At 35.3% G+C, this 21,188-nt stretch overlaps 1 protein-coding gene across 3 annotated transcripts in view; it reads right to left on the bottom strand.

Moving 5' to 3' along the window:
- Positions 1 to 20,794, bottom strand: part of LOC306862064 (splicing factor, suppressor of white-apricot homolog) — an 86,306-nt gene extending 65,512 nt beyond the window's left edge. The window contains exons 1-7 of one of the 3 annotated variants that reach the window (XR_013783520.1): positions 20,454 to 20,794; positions 18,335 to 18,498; positions 12,856 to 12,987; positions 8,320 to 8,399; positions 6,115 to 6,340; positions 5,610 to 5,722; positions 2,900 to 3,050 (exon numbers count right to left, since the gene is read on the bottom strand). Coding sequence is in view for 2 of the 3 variants with exons in the window: in XM_079404664.1 (XP_079260790.1) it covers positions 2,900 to 3,050; positions 5,610 to 5,722; positions 6,115 to 6,340; positions 8,320 to 8,399; positions 12,856 to 12,987; positions 18,335 to 18,498; positions 20,454 to 20,650 (1,063 nt within the window). In the remaining variant the exon portion in view is untranslated. Of the gene's footprint in view, positions 1 to 2,899; positions 3,051 to 5,609; positions 5,723 to 6,114; positions 6,341 to 8,319; positions 8,400 to 12,855; positions 12,988 to 18,334; positions 18,499 to 18,948 lie in introns of all 3 variants that reach the window. The other 2 variants (XM_079404664.1, XM_079404665.1) reach the window with 2 other exon arrangements.
- Positions 20,795 to 21,188: the final 394 nt, after the last annotated feature.

Here is a 21,188-nt window from a genome sequence, read left to right as displayed (position 1 = left end):
AGGCGTCCCTCAAAGACAAATACACAGCAAACCTCAGATACAGGCCAAAGCCTTGGAAAAATAACCCTCACATTTGGACAGAGATTATAGGATGACTGTGGTTAAGCCTACAGAACCTTTTTGTCACGCTGTTAATCCTAGAAAATACACATTTGCAGTCAAAGTAGCTTTTCTTTTGAGAAACTGGCCCACTCAAGCGCCTTCGGGCACTGTTATCCTGTGGCACTTCCCTCAAGAAACCAGTAGAGCTCCTTCAGTCAGGCTAATTGAGACAAATCAGCAGTCCCAGCTTGAGTGTTTCACCAGCTGAGTGCTAAATTCTCTATTTCCAATAAAAGGTGAATTGTTCGTTCCCCACAGTACCTTAAATCCTTATGAGTTAAAGTAAGAGGACCAGCTAACGGCAATTGGTTTAAAAAAAGTTTTAGCACCATGGGATTCTAAAAGACAAAACCTTCTGTTATTCTCTTTGGTCAAACTAAATCTGCTGGCACTTGCTATTTTAATTGGCAGGGCAGTTCCTTTTTTAATTTTTTTTGTTACTTTTTTAAAAGTATGACTCAGTTCAAGGATAAAGATCTGAGCATGTAGTAGGACAATCAATATATATCAATAATTATGTCATAAATAATTTTGTCATAATCGTCCTGTAGTTCTATCACCAATGATATGTTTAACATTCGGATCCGCCAAGCTAAATAATGATGGCAAGCACCAGCAGATTTATTTGACCAAAAAGACGTTTGTATTGCATTTAAATCGAAAGTAAATAAGTAATATATATATTATATATATACACTTACTACACACACTACACACTTACTAGAACATTAGTATTTTGACCAGATAAAAAATTTTTTTTTATGTTAATTATTTTTATATATCCTGGAATAAAACATATGTTGAAGCACAGCAATTACTAAAGCTAAACATATATTAAAGCCAAATAGCAAATAGAGCAAATAATAAACAAAGTACATAATAACCTTAATAAAATGTAAGATCAATTTAAAACTGAAAAACTAAAATAAAAAAAGCTATTTTAAAGTGATAAAACACTGTTTTTACAATGCTGAATTTTAGAATGTACATTAATGTACTTTTTTACATCTGTAGCTAGATGTTCAAAACACGCTGAGAACGTTGTTCCTAAAGTAATTCATTGCCATTTTATCAGTAAATCAAAACTTCAACTTCATATCTGTCCTTTTAGCAGCAGCAAAAACTATTTTTTTATAGATCTACACAAAAGCAGAATTTTCCCTTCCCATTATAATCAGCAAATCTGTTATTGCACGAATCTCTTATTTGCACTGTTGATTATAATAGGACTCTTCTAGTTGCAGTGTATATCGGGTGCTACACTGCAAGCAAGTGCTGCAATATCAAGCAAATTCAATATTATTCCAAATTACCACAGATTACTTTTTGCTTTGATTCTAAAGCTGCTTTCTGAGCATCAGGTGCACTCACTCACTCACAGAAAGCACACATCTGTGGATCAGACTACTTGAAACTCACTCTTTAGGAACAGATGTTGTTTCTGATAGACTTATAGACTATTTTGAGCACCTCCAATTCACCAACACATCGAACATGTCTGTGATTGGCTATGGTACTCAACAGCTGCAAAAATCAGAGGGTGTAGTGAGAATCAATTCAAGTGGTGAAAGTAAAAATGCCTTTAACGTTGTAAGGTCACGATGGGCAGTCTGCCCACTTTAGTACTTAATTTAATGAACTTTGCTCGCATTGAAGGGTCAGCTTCATGTTCACTCAAGGACGCCCTTAAAATCAATCATCCTAAAAATAATTTAAGGTGTTAATGATTTGCCACAGTCTTTAAAGAGCTGGCATTGTAGTCCTCACCCATATCCATTAAAAGGCTCTTTTTAAGAGGACATGTGTCTTTGTTCATCAGTAAGAGACAAGAGCGACCAACCTGATCCAAAAAAACCCACAGAACTCTATCATGCTGCAGTTTCATTCGTGTAAAGCTTTATGGTGCATTTTAAGTCTCAGCACACTGCAAATGTCAAGTCCATTTATGTTCATTGTGTGTAAAAACCGAAATCTGTTCTTTCAGTAGAGCAACCAAAATGATTGCGTATATGCAATGCAGGCAAATACTTTAAAGCATGTCATAAAAAATGCATACAGAAATTTTCATGAATAAGTTTGCTGAATTTGAAAAACGTTGTCTTAGCATGCACATTGAACATGATTTTTTTTTTTGGAGGTGGGGGCAGCTGCACAAATCGAAACCATGGTATGCATGCTATTAAATAATTTATAATAATAATATTTAAATAAAAATAAAATATTTAAAAATTATTATTATTATTATTACTACTACTACTACTTTTATGCACAGGGCTGCACAATTTAGGAAAGTACATTTAAAATCATGATATACATGGTTTTGGAATTTTAGAACTGCTTTATTACTGTGATTATTATTAGTAGTAATGAATAAGAATAAGAATATGCATAGAGCTGTAATTACTGGAAATAAAATCACAATCATGATATGCATGCAATTGGAATGATTAAACTGCATTATTATTATTATTATTGATACAAAACTATAATATTAACAACAATAATAATAATAATAATAACAACAATAATAACTGTTGTATCCATTTAAGAAAATTATTATTATGTTTAAATATTTGTTTGATTCGATCTGTTGATTAAGAAAGAAATTTGTAAACATCATAAGTGGCATGGTAAAATTGGACGGCAGTATGCTGGGAGAAATGGAGTGAGTCAGACACAATTTTTGATTTTAGTTTTTATAAATTATGCAGACCTAAGGTCTTTTAACTTTTAAAAAGTTGTTTGAGGACCTTTTGTCAACCATACAGATCACATGTTGATTTGCCATTATACTCACGGTCAGATGTGTATTCTGCCTGTGTGGCTACTGCCGACGACTGATGCGCTTCCTCTGCTTTGATCGCCATCGCTGCAGCGCCATTATTCTCCAGTTGGGCTTTTCGAACAAGTGCAGCCAACGGGTGATCTGGATCAATGACCTGAAGAGGCTAGAACACATGCAAACATAAGGTCAACGGGGTGTATAACATTTCCCTCAGCATATATATCTATATCCCATATACATATATCCCACCCAGAAAATATAGCACATTGTTTGTAGTTTTCTCAGGTGGCTCTGTGGCAGCGTCTTCCAGGTTTCTCACAGAGTTTGGCTGCACTTAGGGATTTTCCTTGTCCATGTGATCAGACAGATCTCCAATTGGGTATAAGGTAGCCAGAATAAATTATAAGAATAAGACGTATTGGGATGTCACTGTGAACCAAAGATTTAAAGTCTGCACTCGTCTCTCCTCAGTACTTTCTGCCACTGGATGTCACTCCATGCTTTATAGACTTTTGCATGCTGTCATCACTTCTGCTTGTTGCTATCCTGCATGAACGGTTTCATTCTCTACCCAGTGAGACCACTTCTTTTTAGATGATGTGCTGAAGACGCACTTTACTGGACTCCCTTCTGTCCCCTAAGGAGGTGACCTTTTAAGTACCGTTCACCAGATGCAGCTTTTTCTGTCTTCCAGTGTATTTTCTGTCTAGTCTCTACAAATGTCTACATGCAATTATGACACCATGCCTTCAAAATCCAATTTGCTCGCCTGTTGCTCACTGAATAACAAACTTGTATTTTAAGATACAACATAGGGGTGAGGAAATAATGACAGAATTTTCATTTCTGGGTGACAAACTTATGCAGCTGAAGCTGAAGTACTGTTTTTCACCACCAGGAGTGCAATATTACAAGTAAAAGCTCTTTAATATTCATCACATCAGCAGAAATCATTCCTCAAGGGCTCATATTTCTAGCTTATAAATTAATGAACTCTTTGGGAAAAAGGTTCTACCCTATGGGTAAGAAATTGGCTTCATTTTTTACATTTCCATTCATACAGACTAAAGAAAATGTATGAGAAACGACAGAAGTATGCAAAAGAAAATGTCTATAGGAACAAGCTATTAATCACTAAAAAAAGAGCTAGAAATCATTAAAAAAAGAGCTAGAAATCACTAGAAATCAATCAAGTTTGTGTGCTTTCCAAACCTAAACATCTGGTTTTCTGTGATATATTAAAACATTCACATTGTGATCTCTGATGATTTAAATATGTCAAGGAAGTCATTTACCTGGCTTACATGAGGTCTTGTGGAAATTGCAAAAATGATTTGTGATAGTCTTCGAAGCATAATTTAAAATGAGTTGACAATTATAAACAAACCACCATATGCCATAATTTAAAGTCTGTTTATGAATTTATAGTTGTCCTGGAATTTCATTAGAACTGCATAATTTCTTGGTAATTTAAATCCTAATAAATGTATATCCTGTAACATTTATATTAAAATGAGTTGCATTATATAACATCATTATATAATTCTATATTATAAATGTAATTTCATTACATTACATACATAACATTCATATTTAATTAAAAATATATACTTTTCTGAGAAAAAAAATGCTACAACTATTGTGACACGTTATGAGAACCATTAATATATATGGCATTAAATCATTGTTTTTTTTTCAGGAAAAAAAATATTTATATGTAACAGTGTAAGTAAAAATCTAAACTACTTGCCTGACCAGACCTAAAAAAAATCTTAATCTTTTATGTTTTTACATTGATTCAAATTACATGTACATGCCCTGCAAACTGCAAACTTGATAAAGCTGCTTGTGTCATTATGAATGCATGACTGGTTACTTGAGCTGCTATTAAGTTATCAATCCACAATAACATGTGGGCGGCATAAATCCCATTTTCTGGAAGAACCAGAACACACAGGTTGACTAAGCCACAGAAAAACATGACACGCAGAGGGATCTCAAACATAAGACCTGAGATGAATGTTCAACAGTCACTCTTCTTTTAGCATCACAAAACTTAGTTTAATAATTTCTGACAATTCTGGCAGTACTTGACTGTAATAACTAGGAGTTAGCTCCTTTAAATAAATTAGATGAGTCTAATTTAGAGAGAAAAAAAGTTTATATAAAGTTCATGATTGAAACGCAAACTTTATACTGTCAAGGTGAGAGCGAAAGACATCTATTAAGAAACCAAATCATATAACATTAGTTTATTTTACAGGCTTTTATCTCTAATGCCTCTCTGTGCCAGTGCAACTCAGATTAAACATACAGAATATTAGATGAAGAAATCAAAGGTATAAGCATCTGATGAGAACTTCATATCCTTATTTGAACAAATACATAAAAAGGGAACACTTTGATGTCAGATGCTTTCACTTCAGGCCCAGTTCTGCCAAGAAATATAGCAACTTAAGAGCAATTTGACATTTTGAAATGCTTTGAACACTTATCCATCGAATTAGAAAATAATAGCAAAAGCCTATTAAGTTAGGTTAACTGAGTGCGAAAAAAGCACAGCGTGTATAGCAGGGGGGTAAATTACATGTTACTGCTGTTTTGGTTATGAACAGGTGTGTAAAAAATGTGATCCAGGGTACACGGTACACAATCACAGTCTGAAAACTGTCAAAAGAGTACTAATATTCCTAAACAGCATGGGGTATGTTTGAAGCCGCACCTTCATTATCTCCTCCAGACGAGAGCTCTTCTTGGATGCAAACAAACTCGGGTGCAGGTAGTTTCCATCTCCATCGTCATCATCGTCATCGTCAGAATTGTCTGACTTTGATTCTGTTTCAAAAGAGCCAATTGATTGGATTGTTAACTGACTTCAGAAATGACACATTTGTTCATTATTCTGAAAACAATTGACTCAATTCAACTTAAATTTACAATATATACTACAAAATGATACAATATATACAACCGTTCAAATGTTTGAGGTAATATATTTAATATTTTTGTTTTTAAGAGAAGTCTCTTATACTCCCAAAGGCTGCATTTGATTGATCAAAAATAACAATTTGAAATAATATTACAATTTAAAATGACTGTTTTCTATTTTAACATATTTTAAAATGACATTTATTTCCGGTCAGTGCTTGAAGTGGGTCGGTACACAGTACCAGCACTTCTATATTTTAGCCTTTAGAGTACTAAACTGTAACACATGAAAAACTTACCCTGTTGCTGGTCCTTTTTGCCCTCTGATGCCGGTGTGTACCTCCCCTCCTTCATAGCTCGTAAAATATGTTTGTAGTAAGGGTTCAGGTAGTGGTCGAACCGCAGGAAATCAAACTGGGAGTTCCCAGCCTGCTTCGCCTTCAGCACAATTTCAAATTGGGCCCCCTGCTTGCATACAAAGTTGGCGGTGCGCTCAATAATAGCGTGTGTCTTGGTGGTCGCAGGCTGAAATAGATGCCAAAGAAATGGGGTAAACAAGACTGAAATTCTGATTAGGCTTATAAGAGAACATGCCATTTAAAAAAAAAATGATTAATTTAAAAATTTGTATAAGGAAAAATGCGTATAGAGTATTTATCATCAATGACTTCGGGCGCAGGATTTTCTAGCTACTGCAGTTCACACAAACAATTTATGAGTGAGTGTCGGCTGGCATTCCATGAATCTAACCAGGGACATCATTAATTCATTTCCAGCTACACATGCAGATTTAAAATAGTCACACATCTTTCAAGCTGCAGACAAAATCATGTTCATGTACCGAGCTGATTTATGGCGATGCTGTATTTTAAATGACAAATGGCACCAATAGTGCTCCAAATGACACATATCCTTCATTAGAGGGAAGCATGAATACTGCATGAGAAGAACTTTTCGAAGGGCTGCACTTTAGCTCCAATGTCCAGGTAAACCCAGAATCTACTGTATTCGAAGCCCTAGAGAGGCAAATAATGACTTGCTAATTTGAAGATAAACAACCCAACGTTTGTTTCAAAATCAGATTCTTATGTTGCTTCAAGCTATGTGCTGTACAATAAGCAAGATAATCAGAGCAGCTGAAGATTAATAATTCAAAAGGCTCCTTCAAAGAACCTCACAGATTTGAAAGTAATTGGGGTTTTCAAGCCTTAGAAACGGAAGGTTTCAACTAATCCTCCAACCTTGAGACGAATATCACTCCCTCCACCAAAAAAAGTGCTGGTTGGGGTATACTGTTGCAAGTGGCTCACTGGATGGTGAAGTATTTATGTTTTCTATGTTTCCAGCAGGCCTTTGTGGAAAAGCGCTGACAAATCCCCGGTTTAAGAAGATAAAGGAGGGGCATCGAGACTCCTGAGCTTTTAGAAAAGTATAATTTGGTGGGATCAACTTGCTTTCAGCTACAGACACAGTTTAAAAAAAAAAAGGATCAGTGATTGTGTGGCTCCCAAACGAGGGATCCTGCGGCGATAAAAGCCCATGTCTGGTTTGTACAGATTGACGTTTGCATCCCACCGTGTGCATGCTGGTTTATACAAAGGAAGATCTTTATAGCTCAATCAAAATCTGAAACTTCTGAATAGAAAAGACCAGAGAATAGAGTCTTTACTTGCATAGTCATAAATGGCCTCTTGCAGAGTGCAAATCAACAATCTTTCAGTATAGTTATCAGACATCCAACGCCAGAAATGCAAATCAAGCACATATTATTTAATTAAAATATGTAGGTAATGATGATTGCAAATAGGGATGCACAATATATTTATTAATCTGCAGATATTAGAGACTTTTATTTCACTTATTAGAGGTTCACCTAAAAACATAATTTACTTATCCTGAAGCTGTTCCAAATCTCTATACATTTATTTCTTCTGCTGAACACAAAAGATGATATTTTGAAGAATGTTGGAAAAAAAAAGAAAGTTTGGAACAACTTGAGGGAGGATAAATGATGACAAACTTTTCATTTCTGAATGAACCAACCCTTTAATTGATCTGCATATTTAAAAGTGTGTGCTCATTTCCCAGATTCTGAATCGCCATCTAACTCACTTAAAGTTAATGTTTAGAAATAGTGTTATACGTAATCTTCAGCAAATCTCCAAATAAATATCCATTTTTGTGATGTTCAATATAATGCAGTGAAGCCTAAATTCACTTGTAGCATTTAAAATGAACGATTTAGCTTTAGTTAATCTTTAAAAACGGTTATATATAATCTTCAGTAAATCTCCAAATGAATATCCATTTTTATGCTGTACATTACGCATTATGTTGTGATGCCTAATTCACTTGCAGAATTTAAAAATGATTGATTTTAGTTTAGTGCATAAGTTTAATTTATTTAGACAAAATAGTATTGAATCTTTTAAAGGCCATAACATGAAAATAATTACTGTTTTATGGGTATCGACCAGAATTTTTCTACTTCATTATCTGCTCACCAGCTCTACATCCGGAGGGATGAGGAGGCCAGGGGGCGCCACAAACGGCTCCTCACTCTCTTCTTCTTGCTGCTCTTGTTCTGAGAGAAGGGCAAAGGTGGGAAAAACAGAATGAATAGCCAAAATCAGATTGGCATGGCAAAACATTTTTTATTTTTTTTTTAAATGACAAAGAATCAGAGTTTCAGGAGCAAGACGAGAAAAACACGCACACACTAGTGCAACTGCGAAGCTTTCGTTAACTAAGGGCACTTTAAAAGAACCGGAGGCACTTTAAGTTTCATTTTGAGTTACTACAACTTTCTGAGAGACCACAAGCCCCGTCAGCTCTGTTTACTGCTGCTGCCTCTATGCACTCTTCCACCCTCTGCCTCCACGAATTGGCCAAGACAGGTAAAAACCAAATTAAAATTTGATGTAGAATACAGTGTGAAGGAAATGGGGGCAGAAGATGGAAACACACTGCTGGTGCATTAATGGAGGAAATAATCAAATCTAGTAGTTACAAAGTGCCCCATTAGTTGCTCTAATAAATCAAACAGCTCTTCTAAACCTATCCAACAAATAGTAAGATGTCACATGATCGTTTTTTTTTTTTTACACTGATGGCTACAATCAAATAATCGCGCTCAACACTTTTGGTCACAATCAAATCATCTCACATGGTCTCACAAATCTTAGTGTAAATGGCATAAGGTCTGGTCTACACTGCAGATTATTTTGGCCAAGAGCCAGCCAATTAGAAACAGACCATCAGAATGACATGTAAATGACTGAGCACTGTGTGTTTTGTTTTTCTATATTTAGATTATACAATAATAATAGACTAGCATTAAAACATGTCATTCAGTTATACAGAAAACCCTAGAGAACAGGCTGAGAATTTATATTTTGCCCATTCAAAAGTTACAAGCATAGAATATTTCACAGAAATAATTCAGAAATAGGGCTGGGCAATATGGCCAAAAATAATTCTCACAATGCTCTTTCCCTTTATAAAATAGCAATATTTATCACTGTATTCCTGTAAGATTAATGGGGATGGAAATGCTTTTATTCTTGGTACTTGCCAATACAGATACCTGTATTTTCATTGCATTTGTAATAAAAAAAATTAATTAATAAAATAAAACATATTAGCTGGCTTTATTTACCAAACAGATAATTCGTTCAGTTAATTTCACACATTTAAAGCTGCAGTCCGTAACTTTTTTGTGTTCAAAATGTACAAAATGAGTAGCCCAGTGGTTCGTCATAGACATAAACATAGATAAACAGCTCCAGCTACAATATTCTTCCCTAAGACACGCGCAGTTCTGCTTATTAACCGCTAGAGCACCAAAAGTTACAAACTGAAGCTTTAATTATGCCCGTTAAAATGTATTGTACAAGCCTTTGTTACTTTCACTGTTCATTTTATTGCATTATGGTATTTCATCTTTAATTTAATAGTGCATTAGAGCTGCTCCATTGCAGCAGCTCAGTAGTGTAATCACAAGACGTTATCCTGTAATAATGTGGCGAACCATATTTTTTTTTATTTGCGATTTAGTTTTAATCCAAATGATGCATCTGCTAATAGAGTGAACATCAATAAAGATCATGCAACAGAAGTGCTTGATTCTCTCCCTCTCTTTACCCTCAAGTAACTTTAGTAACTTCTGCATTGTTTTATTTTTTGACATATCTGAACGAACTACATACTTCCCAGTGATGTTTGTGAGAATGCGATATAGTCTTGACAAGCTCTCACACTATTTGCATATCAACTCACGCACATCAGCTATACAGACATGAATACTGAATGTTTAACATTATATTGATTCCATACAACAAGTACTTCATAGACATCCTTAATCAGGAATAACTACATTCTGCTTTCTCTTGTCAGTGTTTCTTTGTCTGGAGCACTGTTTACATGCTGTGTATCAGCTTTTGGTATAGGAGCATTTTAAAGAGTACAGGAGTCCAGTTTTGGTGTATCCCTACTTAAACACAGCGAACTATCTTAAACGGCATTAAACTAGCAAATATTGCATCTTCAAAAGCTCTTGTTCTACAAACTCGCACCCAATTTCTTAAAATCCCTTAAGTTAAGAAATTTATAGTAATATTACACTTACAACTATGAGTTTTCTTCACTTTAGGGGTTTCTAGCAGTTAGGCACTGGTACCTTGTAAGCATGACTTTATTTCCAGGTGGAATGATTAAAAAAAAAAAAAAAAAAAAAAAAAAAAAAAACAAACAAACAAACATGTGCACCCTTATTCCACCCTTATAAGTCATCTAAAGTCAGCCAATCAGCTCAGAACTAGCCACATCCAGAAAGTGCTTTCCAATTTTGTGGGCAATATCAGATGGCAAGTGAAAGAACTTTGGGGCATGACTACCGAGGCTGATGATTGTGAATGCGCTTCCTCTGATCCTGAAGGGGATAGAAAGGTGTCTGGATTCCAGTTCAGCAGCTACAAAATTTATGACTTCATCACAGCCACTTAGGGATGCAGCGATTAACCGCGCTTTAAAACGTCACGGTTAATTAATCGTAAAGGTTTCGCAAAACCGAGTGTTTCTGTTGCACGGAGCTGAACTGTTGCAGCTTGTGCAAAATGAAAACAAAGTCACACTAGTGGTGCACCAGCTTCAAATGACGCGCTGCTTATCAGAGACACGGAGGCTACTACACTAATTACATTAGTGACAGAGGGACTAAACAGCAAAGCTTTATTTCCACCAATGAAATGCCTGTTGATAGTAGTGTGCAGGGCTCCACAGTGCGAGCATTTCACTCGCATTTGCGACTAAAAATAGATGTGTGCGAACTGGAAAATGTATTTAGGAGCACAAGTGCGAATACAAAAAAAAAAAAATACAAAACAGCCTAACTTATACAGTAGCCTATAACAAACGTATTAATTTATTCTGTTTATTTATGGAAAAATTGCGATGCAGCCTCATATGATTACTTTAGAACTTTAAAAAGGCAACGGTTTAATTTAAATGAGCACAGATGAGAAGAAAAGCGGAGCGAGGTAATATGAAGACGCGCTGAATGACGCACATTCGCCACTAGAGGGCGCTGCCGCTGCCGTTACCCCCGGTAACCCAGTAAACAAATCAGCTGCGCTACTTTCCTAAAACTGTGTAAATAATGTTTCACACTCACAGTCATTTAGATATTTATATTCACTTTAGTCTTCACAATAGCCTCAAATAATTCTTACTTAAAGACTTAATGAGCTATTTATTTTCAAACATTTTTTCTAAGCTAAAGCATGGCCCATCCACTGATCTATAATAGAGAACAGTGGGCCTATCTATATATCAACGACTGATTCGTTATTATTGTTCAGTAACACAAGTTACATTAGTTAACATGAAAAAAACAATGACTGCATTTATTAATAATGCTATCTTAATTTCAACTTTTAATAATACATTATAAAATCAAAAGTTGTCTTAATATAATTCAATGGAGCTAACATTAACTAACATAGTTGTATTTTTTATTAATCAACATTAACAAAGAATATTAACTACTGCAACAATTAGCTATTGCACATTTTTAGTTAATGTTAACCTGCTTTAACTAATGTTAACAAATGGGACCTACCTATTGTTCTTTCGTTCATTATTTTCAAAAGAGAAATACTGTCATGGATGTTTACAGAGCAGCGGTCACCTTTTTTAATTCTAATGGAAGATATGGACTTTTGTTTGTTGTTTGTTTATTATTATTTTGTGCTGTATTGTTGGTTACTGTGTTATTTCTGTTTCAAAAGCCAGCAATAAATAACACTTTAACATCTAAAGAGTGTTCATGTGATTTTATACATTATTAATGTTGGGAAATGAATAAATGCCTAATAATCGTCATAATCGTAAAACCGTGATTATTCATCAGACAATAATCGTACCAGCAAAATCTATAATCATTGCATCCCTACAGTCACTGTAAGAAAAAGACATCAATGCCACTAGTTGACACAGTGTGTGTGTGCGCAGTGAGTGGGTGGACAAAGACTATGCGCCGTGGGCCAAGTCTTGTTCTCTGAAGAGTGCTGGTGCGAGCAGGTGTGAATGAGGAGTACAAAAGCATTGAGGGTGATTACTGTTTGCTTTAGAAACTCATTTGTCACCGAATTTCTGCTTGAGACGAGCTCTGATAACTAATTCCAGGCTCTTGTATTTATAAAGCAATCAGCCATGGAGTGCGATGTTTTTGATAAAACCCTGTAGTGGTGAACCGCAGGACCTTGCTGGTCATTAACAGTCCCTGCATATCCACAGCCTGCCTCGCTCAGTCTTTAAAAAACTTTGAGCTTTTCAGTGCCTTGAGGCTCAAAAACGATACTTATTTGACCTAAGGGAAATGGCCTCTTTTCATCCCGGAGCATTTTGAAGTTCGTAGGCTAAAGTATGCAGAGAAAGTTGTCTCAGAAACGGAATCTCCTCAGGCAGACTTACAAGCAGCATTTCAAAGTAAGCATGTGGTTTTTGAAGTTGTGTGTTTTCTAGACTTGTACGGATCCCACCTGCTTCTTTGCTGGCCTCATCTTCCTCAGTGGGCTGGGAGGGGTCATAGTAGTCAGCGCTGTAACGGAAGGCCACTGCGTTGTAGGTGCCTTCATCGGCCAAGGCTTCGCTCAGCCTTTTATACTCCTCCTCTGAAAACAGAATGATGCACAGGAAAAATTCACATGAAAAAAAACACTCAAATATTCTCTTTCTATTCTTTTCCACAGCTGATTCACAAGTTTCAAACATTGCAAAGTTAGATTAAACAAAGCATTACTGAACTAGTTTAATTCAAATAGAAATGCTACACAAAAAAAAAGTTTTTTAGTCACTTTATTTTAAGGTCCAATTCTCGCTATTTACAAAACATTAACTATGACTTTTGCCTCAGAAAAGCTTGCTGCTTGCTGCTTATTAATAGTTAGAAAGGTAGTTGTTAAGTTTAGGTATTAGGAATGTACAGTAGAATTTGGTCATGCAGAATATGTGCTTTATAAGTACTAATAAACAGCCAATATGTTAATAATAGACATACTAATAAGCAACTATTAAACGGTGAGAACTGGTCCCTATACTAAAGTGTTATCAGATTTTCTATCCTTAGTCAAGGTTTATATTTTTGTTTTACATACACCATTCAAATGTTTGCTCAGATTTTTTATGTATTTAAAAGTTTCTTACATTCAGCAACGCTGCATTTATTTGATCAAAAATACATTAAAAAAACTGTAATATTGTGAAAAATGATCAAAAATGTTAAATAACCGTTTATATTTAAATATATTTTAAAAAGCAATTTATTCCTGTGATGACAAAGCTGAATTTCCAGCAGCCATTAATCCAGTCTTCAGTGTCACGTGACTCTTCAGAAATGACCCTGAACCACAAAACCATTCACAAGGGTCTTTTTTTTTTCTGATTGACATTTATTTCATCTGAAAGCGGAATAAATAAGCTTAAAGCTTTCCACTGATGTATAGTTTGTTAAGACAATATTTGGCCAAGATACAACTATTTGAAAATCCGGAATCTGAGGGTGCAAAAAAAAAAAATCAAAAAATTTGAAAAATGTCTTCATGGAACATGATCAGTACTTAATATCCTAATGATTTTTGGCATAAAAGAAAACCCGATCATTTTGACCCATACAATGTATTGTTGGCTATTGCTACAAATATACCAGTGCTACTTGTTTTGTGGTCCAGGGTCACATATGTTCATTTGGTGGTCAAGTAACATTTTTCTCATAACCGTTTTTTCAGGATTCTTTGATGTTTAGAGTGTTCAGAAGAACAGCATTTGCTTGAAATATAAATCTTTTGTAACTATAATATTTAGATTTCTCTTTCTTGTGCATAGATAATTTATAGCAAAAATGCTGCACAAAAACTGTATTAATTCTACAATAAAACTTAAAAACCGAGACTGAAACCCTCATATATTCACACCAATCCACATATCCAAACAGCCACAGTGAGTTCTCATCTTTAATGATCTCACTACAAAATCAAAACTACTACAACTGCAATACAGCACAAGGACAGTCCAATATTAAACAATCACAATGCTTTATTACAGTTTATAGGATGTTAATGTAGACAGATTGATAAAAGTTTAATGAGGTTAGGTCTCCCCCTGAAGGGCGAATCCACATGATGACGACAGAGATAATGACTATGGCGTACTGACACTATCAGCAAAGGACATCATAATTCACTTCCACTTACTGCGCACCTCTGTTTAAAGATTGTTAAACTGAAAATTGAGCCCATGAGCATAATTTTGGACTTTTTAACCTGTTGATGCATCTACAGCGTTATAAGAATGTGCCATAATGATTTATCATTATTTGATTCATCAGAATAAATTCTAAGACTAAGAAGTCACGAAACAACATTCCGAAAATGTTTAAAAACATTCCAACAAACATTAAAAACCCAACTGTTCCGGCTCTAAAAAGTGATTTGGATGAGGCATGATTGATACCCTTGTAAAATAAATATTTGTGAATGATATTTTAGTGCATCCGAAGCAATACATTGCTTGTTGCTTTCTTAGAACTCATATTTGATAATATCTTGTGTTAATCAGACCATGCGTCAATAAATTAAACAGTTAAATTTAAGTGTAGTCAAGGGACAAACTTCATTCTGGACCGCATTCTTGAACAGAAATATTTCAGAACAAGTTTTAACCGACATCTACATCAATAACATGCATGGTAGCCAGTCTGGTGACTTAGTATAAACCAATAGCAACAACACTTTCACATTCTATGGATCTCTTCATGGTGTACAAAACAAGCACAAGTAGCTTTCACTATTGTGGAAATGTAATACAATCAAAAAGATATTAGAGGAAAGCACTTAAAGCCTGACCGCACCAGTCTATAACCTATAAGTCTATAAGACGGCTAGGGTAAATGTACCCATTAAGCTTACCAAAATCTACATTGAGACATTTTTAGTGCACAAGATATTGGTTTCAGTACAAAAAGTTATGCTAAAATAAAATATTAATCTCTCACATAAAAATATTTAATTTTATTTAAAATGACAAATACATTTTGATTAAGATATACATCATTAAATTCAAAAGGTTTGGCTGTGCTCAATGGGTACATTTGTGTACCCTTTAAGCACACCCCTGTTCCCATTAAGCTCACATCAAGTTTTATTAAAAATTCTTATTTATTTTTAAAAATCTTTTTAAAAAATAATTGGAAAATGTTTTATTTGAAGGTACAAAGTAAATAAAAAAGCGCTAAACACTAAAATCAAGCAACAGGGCATTAAATTTGATCAGTTATATATATACACAGTTATACATAGTGAAGTGTCATTTAAGGACACTGCAACATCAAGACTAGTCCACGTTCAGTAAATCACGTTCAATAAAACATTTCCTTCATGAACACAGAAACAATGCGCACATTTCTGTGTGAGTCTGTTGTGATCGGAAGGAATTTAAAGTCTGCTAGTGTGTGATCCTCAGTCGTTTAGTGTATGATGGACAGTTTTCCTTTGTGACTATTTACAAAGTCGTTAAGGGAAAGGAAAGCGAAGTGGTGTGTGGCCAAGTATGGTGACCCATACTCGGAATACCGTGTTGCTAAAACTATCTTTTGGATCTAATGTAATTATTTCTCAAATTCAAGTTCCAGGTTATAATATGCAAATGTATGAACATTAATCTCTTAATTTTACAGTAAGTAGTGAAACTTACCTAAAATAAAGGCTTAAACATCTAAAAAATGCACATTTAAGGGGCTCCTCTTTTGGTGAAAGTTTTTAGACTGCTTTCAAAATGGCACCTTAAGTTAAGTAGGGTACAAATGTCTGAAACGGCTAATGAAAATGCATCTATTTTGCATTTTTCTAATTGAATAGGTTAGCAGGCGTTAACAGAACATTAACAGAAAAATGTTAATAGTTTATGAATTTATAGAAAAGTACAAAAAAAATTATTAACTTTAAATGGGTTAAGTCCAAAAGTCTGAAATTGCAAGTGGAAAAGCTTCTATTTAGTTATTTTGCCATCATGTTATTGTCACGATGCACACACGAGGAGGAACACGAGAACACGCGGACAAGGAAATAACTTCAAATAATAGATTTTAATGAAGGCATCAGGGCAGGACAAGGCAAGGCAGACATCAAACACCGGGGAGTAACGAGTAGACCAGACGAAATCAAACTCAACAGACAGGACTATTATACAAGGGATAATCATAGATAACGAGACGAACACAGCTGGACAAGAATTAACTAATGATAACATTTAACAAGGACAGGAAACAAGCCAAATATGGACACAAGAGGCAGGAACACATGACACACACGACAGAGGACTGACAGTTATCACAGAATTACTATTAATTTTACAGTTAATTTTAGATATTTTTTTAGAAATATATATTTTTTTTATTATGGAATTTTATTTATATTTTTATATATATATATATATATATATATATATATATATATATATATATATATATATATATATATTTTACTTCCCTAATTTGAGTGGTACTGGTAGGTTTTCGCAGAAAATTCGAGCATGCCGCAGAGTAATTGTGTCACATTTGTAAACATGAAGGAGTCCCAGCTAGTAGTCTATATCGCATGCGAGGATGCTGCAGGTGAAGAAAATAATTCCACAACTGACTGCAATTGCAGGTTTCAAACAGACATGGCAACAAAGAGGCAAAACATACGGACTGCAGCTTTAAAGGGGTCATATGATGCTATTTTAAAGATCATCATTTTGTGTATTTGGTGTAACAGAATATGTTGACATGCTTTAATGTTCAGAAAACACATTATTTTTCAAATACTGTGCATTATTGTAGTTCCTTTATGCCCCTCCTCTCTGAAATCTGTCGTTTTCTACGAAGCCCCACCTTCCGACAAGTGCAGTCTGCTCTGATTGGCCAGCTGACACAGTGCATTGTGATTGGCTGAACACCACAAGTGCACATTGGAAATGTAACACCCCTTACTATAATCACAGAGTAGAGCCCTGCGAGTGGCCTAAAATATAGGCCCTAGCCCGGCCCTGGCCCGAAACGCTCAGGCCCTAGCACGGCCTGTGTCCGACAGCTTATCAGAATTACAGGCCCGAGTCCGACCCGAGCCCATCTTATTTTCCCCCTTCTCCCAAAACAGCTTATACTGTTTCAGCTATTAAAATACTTCAGTTTTGTATGAAATAGCAAAGTGATGGTATTTTGTTTCGTTATTTTATTAAGTTAATTTAGAAAAATTTTGGAGCATTTTTTTTTTGTTAAATGTAAGTTTTTTGTTTTTTAAAGTAACGAGCAAGCGGTCAGCGGCAGACAGTGAGTTGATCATAGCCTATGTTTGATATATTTAGCCTTCTCAAATTGTCACGACTTGTCTAAAATTAAATCTATAGTTATAAAACAGCTCCAATTATCCAATATTATCCACTATTATCCAATAACTATTAACTTTTATCCAAAGCGACTTAGAAATAAGAAAAAGTTACTAAAACTATAAGTTAAAACTCTATAAATACTATATATACACATTTAAGAAAATAAAGAAATTAAATAAAAACGACAAATACAGATTTCAGAATCTCTTAAGATTTAAATGACAAAAAAAAGAAAAAAAAAGTCAACAAAAATAAAATGAAAATTTAAAAATGTGCGTCATGAAGAAAAATAAATGATTTATAAATTAACATTTAAAAAGCACAGTTGACAAATTTGTTTTAATATAATATCAAACTATTTTTATGAAAATATTTCAGAAAAATTTGAAAAACACAAAAAAGTGATTTGTTTCAATAAGGTTACACCCAAATGTATCCTAAACCAGCAAAAACCACATGCCACTTCAGTCAAGAGTAAATAAAAAAAGTAAAAAAAAGTAAAAATCAACGTTGCACTTGAGCTGACATGAACTTCACACATTTGAATAATGCATGAAGACTGACTGAGCTAATTATAGATCAATGTGCATTTACCTTGCCTGGCCTCCTCCTCCAGTAGATCAGTGTGCATGGCCAGGTACCTCTCCTCATCACACAGAGCCTCTATCCTGGCCTCCTCCTCTGACAGCTGGTAATCATGATTCCACGAGCCTGCGTCATATTCCGAAAGATCGTGTAAATGACCGCGGCCATCATACCTGCAATACGAATCACGTGGTTAAAGGCGAGGGGAAATTAACATTGGATTGCATACAAGAAATACTCACCACACTGAAGAACCCTAAAAGTAAAGCCGTTTTTATATTCACATATATGCTTTCTTTCAAAAAGCTACTTCGCTTACAAGGTTCGCATGAGGAGGTGCGAAAAAAGCAGACGGCCTATGTGATGCACTCCAGATGGTATACGGGTCAACAAATGAGTGCATTTGCATGATAAACTTACTAAATCCGTCTAATTCTTCACTAAAACCATAAAAAGACGCAACAGGCTTGAGTAAAGAACAGGAAAAAAACGCAAACAACAACTCTCATCTTACCTTACATGGTTCAACAAACCATTCCAACCATTTTTGAGACAACTGCCATCATCATTCCTAAATATACTGTAAAAGAAGTACATCCACACAAGCCCGAGAACATAAATACCTATCCGTAAGAACCCATATGGAGGAAATTTTCCTGCGCTCGCTCCTGTACTCCACTTCTCAGTTCCAGTTTCTTCGGCAAAAGAGAGAAGTGGGCGATGAGGTGGCAATCGGGGCCTGGCGGGACCCCTTAGCCTTAATTGCTGAGGAAATAAGTTCTGTATTATGTGATAGAGAGACACACACATACACATAGGAAACAAGAAAACAGATCCATGCAGATTAAGGTGGCTCAATGCAACCCGCTGCTTTTCAACACACTCCTGGCTCGTTACCAATTTTCACATTTTTTAAAAGGACTGCAGCTGAACTGGAAAAGGTGTGGAGGAAAAGACAAAATACTGTAGATAAAGAATGCAATATTCGACTGACTATGTGTTAAAAGTACTTCCTGCAAAAGAACAATGTTAGGCTTGGGATCTATGCACATAGACAGAATTCATATAATGAGATTTGAATCATATGAGACTTCATATGTGAGAACCACCTTAATGCACGGACTAATTTACAGTAGCTGGTTAATCTAATGTGAATTTGCTGTGGTTTGCATTTGTGACCCTGGACCACCAGTCATAAGTAGCATAGGTATATTTGTAGCAATAGCTAACAATACATTGTATGGGTCAAAATGATACATTTTTCTTTTATTCCAAAAATCATTAGGATATTAAGTGAAGATCATGTTACATGAAGATATTTAGGGAATGTCCTATCATAAATATATCAATTTATTTTTGTATTTGTAATATGCATTGCTAAGAACTTCAGTTGGACAACTTTAAAAGGCGATTTTCTCAATATTTTTATTTTAATTTTTTTTGCACCCTTAGATTCCAGATTTTCAAATAATTTTATATTGGCCAAATATTGTCCTATCCTAACAAACCATGGAAATACTCAATTTCAAAAAATTGACCCTTCTGACTGGTTTTGTGGTCACATTTAATGAAATAAATGCATGTGACCAAAGCAAATTCCTGAAGTGGCCTCACATGACCAGTACACTGGATTCATATTCACTTATTGTAACATCATTCAATTTATTTTAATTTATACAAGTGAGGGCCAAGTGAGCAAGGACTCTGCTTTGGATTTAAAACATCCCCTAACCCTGCACAAAAAAAAAAAAAAAAAACTCTTAAACCAGCCTAAACTAGTTTGCTGGTCTCCTGAATGGTTTTAGAGGGGTCTGGGCACTTTTTACACTCTCAGGCTGGGAGACTAGCTAACTTAAACCAGCTAAGACCAGCAAACCATCGAAGGCTGATCTTTCTGTTGAAACATTTGTCAACGTTGTCAGTGCATTGAGCTTACAAATAATCACAATCCAAGCAAGTTATCTTTGATCTGTCAATGTCATGCTTCTTTTATTCAGGTTTGGCCATGTAAACATCACACAAAGCCATCAGCTCCTCCTGTGCTGCAAAACAACAAATACATCCAAGGTCCCTTTGGAAGACATTAAGTTGGTTAAGTAATGATTCCCATTAGGTTTGTTTAACCGACCTATCGATCATGATGCTCTTGTCCCCCATCCATGGGATAAGGTGTTTGCCCTGATCGTGGTAGATGGCCCTCTCATCGTCCCGGAACAGCTTGCAGGCGTAGCCGAACACCAGCAGCTCCGCATACTTGCTGCTGTCGCTCTGCTCCTTATTAGTCGCCTTATTGTGGCCCGTCTTGCTTCCCCCGCGCCGATACATTCCTGATAATATCCGCAAGACATGCGAAATAAGCGATAAACTGCTAGAAATGTATAACCATCTCTTTAAAGGTGGGAAAAGTGGGATAAAATATGTCTGCTAACAATTGCTCCAACACATATCAACACACGCCGAAACAAATATGGCGTATTGAAGAACATTGCGTTTCAGAGTCGCAGATTCGTTGCATTGTGTTTCATGAGACTGAATGCAGTGGCGCTGTTTTAGTTTGTAAAAATATATTTGAATATAATATGTGAGCTTTTACAATATTTTTTTTAACAGTTTTGGTATGCACGTACATAGGAAAGATGCATACCAGTCATATTCAAGACGAAAATCACAAAGTGAAAGTGAAAATGATAGCGCAGATTTGACCCACGCAGTAAACTTGTACTGAACTGAACACAGAAACAAAGTCAGAGAATCAGTTGACATTCATCAAAAAAGAAGAAGCTCAAACTAAATTTTGTAGATGTTTTATTTTCTATTCATTTTCAGTGGGGTTTGCCATTTTTGCAATAGGACACGCTGAAAT

The sequence above is a fragment of the Barbus barbus genome, assembly GCF_936440315.1.
Source record: "Barbus barbus genome assembly, chromosome: 43".
NCBI lineage: Eukaryota > Metazoa > Chordata > Actinopteri > Cypriniformes > Cyprinidae > Barbus > Barbus barbus.
This window is presented reverse-complemented; position numbering and strand designations above follow the sequence as displayed.